Below are 10600 nucleotides of genomic sequence, written 5' to 3' on the forward strand. Positions count from 1 at the left end.
TTTAAAGTTATTATTTCCTTTAGTGATAATTTTAAAAGCTCAATACAACATGTAAAACAAACATATATATAGTTTTTATATAATAAATAAAATTGAAAAATGTTATATCTATGATAAAATAAATAAATAAAAATATAGATATATATTCCTTATCTTTAATATAAGAGTTAGTTAGGAATTAGAGTTCGTTTTAAATATAATATTTTAATCTACTTTACTTCTCATATTTATTATTTTCTCTCAAACTAATTTAGGTCCCCTATAAATTGATATATTATATGAAAGTCAAATGACAATTTAGGGTATGGTGAAATTGTTACATTTTTTTTACTACTTTCAGGCCAAAAATTGTACTAAGAAAAACTTTTGAATACTCACATTTCCTTTTTGAAAACTTTAAGGGAAAAGATTTTTTTTAAGTCGGTTAATTTTAATTTTCAAAACAATCATAATTATTATAAAAATCATCATTTAAACCCGACAATTTTAACATTAAAGTAAAAGCTCTAAATCTATACTTTATCCTACACTCTTGGCTGCTCACATCGCCAATGTTACTCAGTAATTTGCTTCAGCTGGTAAATCCACTAAATTCTCTCCCTGTTGGGTTTTGGAACTTTAACTGTGCTAACGTTATCTGTGCGCCCTCCGTTTGTTTTCCGAAAATATCAAGGAACTTGAAGGAAGTCAGATTGATGAATTAACCGAGATTAATAATAACATAATTTAATCACAATAGTTTATCTATTAAATTTGATTTTTTCGATTGAGATTATCTCATCGTTTACTTGATTGGGTGGGACTTTTTTTTGGGGACTGAGATTGGGTGGGACTTGGATGTAACTGGATTTCTTCCTCAACCTCTGAACGTACAGATGTTGATTGCTTTATTTGAGATTTCTCTGGGATTTTCAGGTGAAAACTTGCAATTTTTTTTTTAAATAAACACTGCTTATTGTTTATTTGCGCATGTGAACAGTACAGAAAATGACAATCCTTTTGTTGGTTTGCATTAATTGGGTTTTTGATTTCTTCTTTTCGCCGCAATTTAACTACTGACGTTTCATATGCTTGGGGTATCGATTATCCGTTTGACTTTTTTAACTCTGTTTGATGACCTTGCAATGGGAACTCTTCTTGTTCTCGCTTTTTCTTTTTGGCCAATGTTTTGTTCTCTTTGAAACCTGTTCTATTTGTGTGCGCGTATTTCTTTATTACAGGGAAATTAAAGCTCAAAATTGAGAAATATCTGGCATACTGAAGTTCAATGTTAGAAAATGCCTCGAGACTTATCCCGATCCCGATCACCATCTTATAGGCAAAGACATTCGCCATCCCCAGTCGGACACAGGCATAGCAGGAGGAGCAGAAGAGACGGAAGCCGATCTCCATATTCTTTCTACTCTTATAGCAGGTGATCTCGTTTGTATTTTTGCTTTCCTTATGCTAATATCCGTTGTCTCAAGTGGGAAAGAGTTGGGGCTTATTTGGATGTCATCATTTCAGGTAGAACATCTTACAATGGGTTTGGCCCCATTTCATTGGGAATTAGGCACTTCAAAATCGCCTTTCAACTGAAATTGTTACTTTGGGGCATATTATCAAACAATTTGCATTGTCAGAGCTTACAATTCCTTTCCCGATGATTTCCCCTTCATATCTTTGACTTAATGTGTTGAAGTCTCTGATCATGCTTCATGGTGCTATCTGCTCCTCCGTTGAGAAGTACGCATTTCTCATTTCTCAATGCATCACAACCAGAAATTTGAAACTTGGCGAGGCCTTGCACTCTCATCTTATCAAATCCGCATTTTTCTTCGATTCTTTCCTTACCAACCGTCTCATAGACATGTACATTAAGTGCAGCTGTGTGGAGAGTGCCCAAAGGGCCTTTGAGGATCTTTCCCATAAGACAACACGTACGTGGAATATGATGATCTCTTTCTACTCTAAAATGGGTTTGTTTGACAGGGCTCACTCACTGTTTGATAAAATGCCTGAACCAAATCTTATCAGTTATAATTCATTGATCACTGGTCTGACACATAATGCGTTTCACAAAGAATCAGTGAAGCTTTTCTGGAAGATGCAGAAGGATTATGATTGTTTACTATTAGATGAGTTTACGCTCGTTAGCATAGTTGGCAGTTGTGCCTCTTTAGCTTCCCTTTATTGGTTGCGTCAAGTCCATGGGATCGCAGTTATAATTGGTTTGGAGGGGAACGTAGTCCTTAACAATGCTTTAATTGATGCTTATGGAAAATGTGACTTACCCAACATCTCTAGTTCTATATTTTATGGAATGCCAGAGAGAGATGTTGTGTCTTGGACTTCGATGATTGCGGCTTACACAAGGGCTACTAGATTGGAAGAGGCGTGTAGGATATTTAACGAAATGCCAATGAAAAATAATGTGTCTTGGACTGCTTTGATAACGGGTTTCGCACGAAATGGGCGTTTTGAGGAAGCTCTGGATCTTTTTGGGCAAATGCTGGAGGAAGGAGTATGGCCTAGTGCTCCAACTAATGTCACTGCCTTAAGTGCTTGTGCAGATATGGCACTTATTGAAAGAGGTAAACAAATCCATGGTCACATTATCAAAAACAGCAATAATGGCTACTTATCTGATCTGCTTTAATTGATATGTACAGCAAGTAATGCTTTAATTGATATGTACAGCAAGTGCGGGGATATGAAATCGGCTGAAAATTTGTTCAACACGGCTCCTTTGAGGGATATAATCTCTTGGAACACATTAATAACCGGGTTTGCACAGAATGGCCACGGTGAGGAATCACTGGCTCTCTTCAAAAGGATGATAGAAGCCAATGTAAAGCCAAATCATGTGACATTTCTTGGCTTGCTATCTGCTTGTGACCATGCAGGTTTAGATAATGAAGGACTAGAGTTGAAAGACATGATGGAAAAGCAGTATGGCTTGAAGCCCAGACTTGATCACTATGCTATATTGATTGATTTGCTTGGGAGGAAAAACAGATTCGAGGAAGCTCTGGATTTAATCGAGAGAACACCAGATGCTACGGATCACATTGCCATTTGGGGAGCACTACTGGCTGCTTGTCGTGTCCATGGGAATTTGGACCTTGCAAGTAGGTCTGCAGAAGCTCTGTTCAAGCATGAACCTGAAAACACAGCTAGATATGTTATGCTGTCAAACATATATGCAGCATTAGGAAGATGGAATGATGCCAATAGAATCAAAAGAATCATGAAGGAGAAAGGCTTAAAGAAAGAGGCAGGTTGCAGTTGGATTGAGTTAAGAAATACAAGACATGAGTTTAGAGCCAAGGACAAGTGTCATGGCCAAATTGTAGAGATATGTGGAATAATCAGTAACTTGGTCCATAATATGAAAGATGTTGGATACCAATATCATAACAGTTGCCATTCTCTTCCTGGTGAATAAGACAATTTATACTTTTACTAGATCACACTTCTCAGTTTGATTTTTAGTAAATAGGAATGCTGGCTTGATGTGAATAATATGGTGGCTAAGACATAACAGCTCTTTTGAGGATCCATGCGCAGGCCGCGTCTCTTTGTGGAGGTCCTTTTAATGTTGTTTAGCACTAATGTTGTACCTTATACTCTGAGAATGTACACTTGGCAATGAATTACTCACTTTGAATTGTATTTACAATTTTGTCACGAACTCATTTGATCAATTATGGGAATTGATTTGCATGAGTTTTATTCATATATTATATATAGCTGTTGTTGGCACCCTTCAAGCTTTCATTTAGCTTACTCTGTGTGTGGGTGTGTCAACTACATACCAAACCAAGCCCGCCCCATGTCCCTATCGATTCATGTTGTAAGCTAAAAGTCTAATAGTCAAAGGGGACTTTCAACAAAGTGCAAAGCGATGGACTTCGATGTCAACTGGGCCTTGAACCCATGAGCCCAAACCAATTTAGGTAGAGAGAGTGACGGAATTTTGTATTGAATTAGTGACGATAATCTCCGGTTTTATCAAAACCTGATCGAGATATATCATGCTCCTTCCCATTCTAATTATACAACATAACTAATCTGCAAAAAAAGTTAATATAATCTTTGGTTTATAAAGTTTGCTTTTATTTTAGTTTTAGTTCCTCAAGTTTCAAATTATAGGTTTTGGTTTCTTAAGGAATAAAACATTCCAAGTTTTTATTAGATTATGGGGATCAATATTTTAAATTAAAAAAAATTTGAGGGACTAAAACCTATGGTTTAAAATTTGAGGGATTAAAACCAAAATGATGATTAACTTAAAAGATCAAAGTTTTTATTAACCTTTGCAAAAATTAAGAAAATTAATTTAGTTATTTATAAAAGATATGTGTTGGTTTTCTTAAAATATTTTTTCTCATTGTTTGCATTGAAATTGAAATTATCCTTGATGATATCTCTCTTAGTAAATGCAATCAATAGATATTATTTAAAAAAAATTATAGATTTGGGACATAGAGTAAATTAAAGATTTATATTATAGCTGAAGTTATTAAAAAAAAAACTCTCAAAAAGCATAAAGATATGAACGAGCACAAACAACTAAACCAGAAAAAGAAAAGAAAAAAGCAAAACAATCACTCGTTACCAAACTAGAACAATATTACAAAGTCACAGTAAAAATACAAACATGACAACTAACAGCAAATACAAATAAACTCGAAAGCCATCACAGCAAGCTTGAAACCTCAACCAATTCCATTTCTTTCGGCCTTGCACTCTTCCTCAGTCCTTATACCTCCTGCAGAATTAATGCTGAGATGACATATTGTAGTTCTCATCCACTTCTTCAATCTGCACCCTCACCATATTCCCCTTCTTGCATCACCAGAAAACATCAGCACAATCCACTTCTATTACAGCTCTTACTTCCTTCACAAGGCAAAAAGTCTTCTGCACAGCTAATGTCCTAGCAACAAAACACCACTGCATCACACCCTTTTTATTCCTACGCATCACACCTCTTGTAGCAGAACCAGTTTCTGGTTCAAAGTATCCATCACAATTAATTTTAACCAGTCCATCTTCCGGTAAAACCCACTTTTTCCTCCTCCTCCTCCTCCTCCACCATTCTGTTCCACCACTTAGCACTCCAAAACTTTCTAACTGCTCTACCATTAAACAAACATTTTAATTAGCTTTTATATTTAGGACCGGAGGGAGTATATAAATGTGTTTCTTTGATTTCCTTTTCTTTTACCAAGACACATGAAAAAAATATTAAGCAAACCACGTAGCCACTTGTTTTGTTGCACATACACATTGAGTAGCGTTGATGAAGCTAACATGATTCTTTAAGATTCACTCGTGATTTATTGAAATGAATGTAGGCTCAATATAATATGTAACAATAGAATTATTCCTCTGCTTGTTTAATTGATTTAATTGAGCTTGCATCATATTAAAATGATATCAAAAACTAAGCAGTACAAAAAAAACTACTAAATTAACTGATTAAAAAAAAAAAAGAATATCTAACATACTATAACTCACAAAAAGCTAAAGAAGAATGAACTGATTTATGCTTTTATTGCAATCAATCTCGATTACACTAAAATAATGGGCATCTAAATTGTGACTGCGTTAAAAGCCTACACTGCTATCTACAATTTAAAAAAAAAAAAAAGGAAAAATTTGAAGTTCTAAATTGAATTCCTTTGTGCTTCTATTGACTTGTTGCGTTGCTTCTCTTTCTTCTTCATCATCATCCTCAAAGCTTGACAAGTGCCATACAAAGCTTGTTGTGAACATCACGAAATGCCCAAATCTGAATCGTGTCAGTTTGTTGAAGTCCATCTCTTAAAACTATTGTATTCCAGTTAGTTCTCAAAACATATTGATAACTTACTTTCTGAATATCATTCTTATCTTTATGCAAATCCCACTGTTCCAATTCCATTGATGTCTCTATAAGAGGAAGAGCCACCCCATTTCTTCTTGGTGTGTGAATCAAAGGCACCGTAATGGATTGCCCAAGCCTTAGTTGTGTCATCTCATTTTCATCCAAGAACTTGAAGCTTTCAACTTGGTTACAAGGTATTATGACCCGACTATGTCCTTTGCTTACATCCGTACTAGTTAAGGACTTTTGTATGACTCTTGTGATTCTTGTTCCGCCATATTCATCTATAATCTTTCTTTCAAATTCTTTCAACAACCTTGGTCGTGGTGGTGGATTTTGGTGACTACCCGGCTTCTTCTTGTTCTTCTTTCTCTTCATTTCTATAGCCTCAATCCACTCTTTGTTACTTAGTTTCTTCCAATTTTCTCTTTAGTGTATCAGTCTTTTTTGAAGACCTATCCTTCTGTTACACAAAAAAAGCAATCAATCAAATAAACCATAACAAAAATATAAGACTAATTTTGAAACCATATGATTCACCAATTAAACTAAAGATAGTACTTTCAATCAAGTCACCAGACTTTCTTTTCGCATCATGTATCATTGAGGGGTCTTTAATGGCATAGCTGATGAGATTTTGGTCCTCATTATGTCGTCTCCTTATCACAAATTTTAGAGGCTTCATCTTCTCTTTGACCAGTATTGTTCGAGCTCCTTTACAAGACATGTCATTTCTACCCAAGTTAGGCTCAATATTTTCATTATTCATATTGGGCAATCATACTACTTTTTGGCAGCAACAAAGGCAACTTGCAACAGTATCTCCAAAGAGCTCAAATTATTATTACTCTGTTTCATGCTTTCAAAATCTTCCATACTCAACAAATCAGACATTCTCTCTATTGCCTTTTTCTGCATTTCAGACAAAGATGTCCGAATTTTGATCAGCTAGAGTTTCAGATAAATCTATATAAACAAGATGAGAACAGAATGGCACGGTCTATGCTAAAATGAAATTTCATATTAAGATCAGATCATTCCAAGTATAAGCAGCTTTGAGTTTACCATACTTGAAATAAAAGAGGCACGTATAGTCACTAGAATATAATATAGATAATATAATATCTATGAAATGTATGAGTTGAATGTCTTTCTCACACACCAAAATGTAAAAGCTGACACCATAAGACCCAGAATAACTTTTTTATAAAGAGCAAGAGGATAATTGATTCAAAACTATATAAGTCCAATTTGATGCGACGAGAAGTGGCTCTAAACAGGTTCAGACTCGACCACATTAAACAAAATTTGACCACAGGAAATCTTGTCTTATTATAAACAAACTAATTTCACACACACACCCCCTCCCCCAATATCACAACATAAGGACGGAAACTAGATACGTTTTATGCTAATGATAAACTATTAGGCCCGTCAGCCCAAAAAAAAAAGAAGCTAATGAGCCCCATTCAATTACAACTAAGGAAAGGTAAGCGTTTTTTGTATTTAAAACATAACGATTTTGCATTTCATTAATTTTTCCATTCCATTTCATCTCACAGAATCAATTGACATAATAATAATGATAATGATGAGAAAGGAGAAATGGAAATGCTTACCAATTTCCCCAAACGTCTATGTAGGTGCGTTCTTTCTCTGGTTTCTTTATTGGATGATTTTATTCTGGTTACAACACTTGAATTTGGTATCACAATTAATTCGAAATTTCCAGATATTAGAATAATAATATAAGAAGAGAAAAAGAAGAAGAAGAACTTACCCCTAGAAGAGAGTGGGAAGTTGAAGTGTGATGCTTTGTTTGTTTGTGGCTTTAGAAAGTAGAAGTGAGTTCACTTTCTGAATGTTGAATTAGAGACTAATGGTCGTGAACGTGAAATGAGAAAGAAGATTTAAGCGGCTTCAAAAGGAAACTTGGTAGGAAAGTATGTCAATTCACTCCGTTTTGAATTAGGAAACAAACGTAGTTTCCTAATCTGAGATTTTTTTTTTCCCATTAAAAAAGTTAATCATCAAATTGTACCGTTATATATATGCGTGTGTGTGTGTATGCATATATTACCCACTTAAATGATCCCGGTTTATTTCAAAGCCAAAATTTTGATCCGGTTCTTAATTTAGAACCTGAGGTTATAGTTTCCTAACCTGAAGTCTGATATTAGATCGTTCTGTTTCTGTTATAGAAATATGCTTCTTCTACTTCTTTTTAAAAAAGAATCAGTTTAAATTCCAACAATTCAGGGTTTAATAAAATTAATAAAAAAATTAATTTCCGGAATTGAAGTTGCTTAATTGATTATCTTTCTAGTATCCAAATTATGATTTGTATTAATTGCAATCCACCTCTCTCTCTCTCTCTCTCTCTCTCTCTCTCTGGGAGCTCAATCTTGATGGTGAATTTCTTCTCTAATATCTAAATTGTGATTTGTATTAATTGCGGGATTTTTGACTTCTTTTTTAAACTAATAATTAGTAGTCAGAAACTGCATTTATCAAATCACTCTAAGTTTGAGAGAAGGAGGAGCATTGTCCGATGTATTTCAGCAGTTTGCATTCATTAAAAAAAATCCCTCTACTCCTATATATAAAATACAAATACTCAACTTATATATATATATTAAAATTTTTAAAATTAATTAAAAAATAATATATATAAATATATATTTATTTTTTAAAATATACCCTTCTAAAGAATGTCATTAGAGAGAATGAATAAAAAAAAAGACTATAAACAATGGGCTCAAAAAGAGATGAGGAGGAGTTTACTACAAACAAGAATAAAATATAATTTTTAGTCAATGTATGATAATTAATTCAGAAATATGTATTTAATAGAACGTGTAACTTATAAGAAAAAAGTAAACATATTTTAAAAATTATAACTTATATATAGGATGAAATGGAATCTAGTTGAACAAATTTTGTTTACCCCAAATAATATAGTTTATTTAGTTTTATTTGTACAGAACTCAAATTTGGAGTTCTTAGACGTCTAGTCCCAAAAACAATGAGAAATCTTAGAGTTGCTTTCATAAGTTCCAACTTGCTGGATTTATAACAATAACAAGAAGACCACTTTAATATTTTAGATATGCTCCGTCTCTTCTACAAGACAATTTTGAGAGGATTGATCTTATTTATAAGAAATAAAAACATATTATTTGAAGAATCTATTATATTTTTTGACCGTCATTAAAATTAATGTGATCAATTGATTACATCCAACAATCAATTATTAAATGAAGATATTAGGAAAAAAATTTACCCATTTGGAAACAAATAGTCTCGTCTACTTTAAAAATAGTTTTTGACTTTTTACTAACTCAACACTGGGAGTATTTGGATGAAATCAAACCATAGTTTGGAGAATAGCTTCTGGAAAATAGATTCTTGAAAGAATAGATTTTGTAAAAAAGTTATTCTGATAAAGTGAGAGTGTTTGAATAGTTATTATTAAAAGCACTTTTTATATGTGCAAAGTACTAAAAAAGGTATAAGTCAATATGATAATTACATAAAAGATAGATTTTATAACATATTTTAATTTGAAGGAATAAAATATTAATAATAATATTTTTTTACCAACATAGTTAATAATATATAAAATAATGTAATTAATAAATAATTAATATGTGTATATATCTTTATAAAATATAAGATTAAATACGTTTATAAAAATAATAATTAAGGGTTGTTAAAGATATATTATCATTGAGATCTACTCTAACAGGCACAATCATGCTCTCCAATTTGGGCCAGAAGTAGAATGGATTCATCTCTTCTGAAACCATGGTTTTGAGCCTAAAAGTATGATTTCTGTTTTTTCCTCAGTGTTTGGCAATTTTTTTGCCCAAACTATGATTTGGGCAATTAATCAGCTTCTGCTTCTGAAAGCATCGCTTCAAATGACACAACTATAGAGTGCATCTCATCTCACTTCGTGAGCTCTGAGTAAGTTTGGTTTCTCTCTCTTGGAACCTGTGCCAACTTGAATTTCCCTGGATAGAAGACCAAAACCACCAAAAAATTCTACCTGACCGACTGTTCGACTTGTTTGTGGAGTAAGAAGAAGAAGCAAGACACCTCCCCCCTATTCCTATCACCAACTCTCAGATGAATGAATATGTTGAAACAGAGGGAGCTACTGTCGAAGACAAAACAATAACATGACTGCAACTCGAAGGATAATCACCATGACACAAGAACCAGGAAAGCTTCCTACAAGGACTCACTCCTCGGCTTGAATGGAGTCGCAAACAACAACGCAAATATGGAAGAGGACGAGCTGCTATCTAATGTTTTTAACAGAGAATGGGATCTACCAGAACCTTCTGAGGAAATCATACAACTCATGGAGCATTACCCTATTATCCTAATTGAACCTAAAGAATATAGTGAGTGGTGTAAACCATGGAACACCACACTCATTATCACAGTTCTAGGAAAGAGGTATAATGTTTACGATATGAAGAACCACCTGACGCAAATATGGAGGATGGTGGAGTTCAAACTTATTGACCTTCCCAACAACTATTTCTTTATGAAATTTCTAGAGAAAGAAGGGTGGGCTGATATGTATAAGTAGGTTCTCTATGATGGACCTTGGGTGCTGTAGCAACATTGTATACTGGTCTAACAATCGATGCCAGATTTTGAGCCTTTTGCTGACCAGCTAGGAGGCATCGTTACCTGGGTTCACATATCGCACATACCCATACAGTGTTATAA

The 10600-nt window shown here is 33.8% G+C and overlaps 1 protein-coding gene across 2 annotated transcripts; it reads left to right on the forward strand.

Moving 5' to 3' along the window:
- The first annotated feature begins 1533 nt into the window (after positions 1-1533).
- Positions 1534-3658, forward strand: LOC114744114 (pentatricopeptide repeat-containing protein At1g20230-like). Of its 2 annotated transcripts, none has more exons than XR_003740059.1 (3): positions 1534-2573; positions 2680-2786; positions 2886-2968. XR_003740059.1 is itself a non-coding variant. In XM_028932300.1 (3 exons), the coding sequence occupies exons 2-3, from the start codon at positions 2693-2695 to the stop codon at positions 3425-3427; spliced, it is 636 nt and encodes a 211-aa protein (XP_028788133.1). In that variant the 5' UTR covers positions 1534-2573; positions 2680-2692; the 3' UTR covers positions 3428-3658. The 2 variants fall into 2 exon arrangements, 1 of the variants encoding a protein (XP_028788133.1); XM_028932300.1 differs by having other exon boundaries at positions 2886-3658.
- Positions 3659-10600: the final 6942 nt, after the last annotated feature.

Source organism: Neltuma alba, unplaced genomic scaffold, assembly GCF_004799145.2.
Source record: "Neltuma alba isolate B1F8T4 unplaced genomic scaffold, ASM479914v2 tig00004267_pilon, whole genome shotgun sequence".
NCBI classification, from domain to species: Eukaryota; Viridiplantae; Streptophyta; class Magnoliopsida; order Fabales; family Fabaceae; genus Neltuma; species Neltuma alba.

What these genes read in the sequence shown, in the direction of transcription:
- LOC114744114 (XM_028932300.1), top strand. Translation starts at nt 2,693, where the DNA reads ATGAAATCGGCTGAAAATTTGTTCAACACGGCTCCTTTGAGGGATATA. An exon ending in GTTTGCACAGAATGGCCACG is followed by an intron (nt 2,787 to 2,885) that starts GTGAGGAATCAC and finishes GTGACCATGCAG; the next exon opens with GTTTAGATAATGAAGGACTA.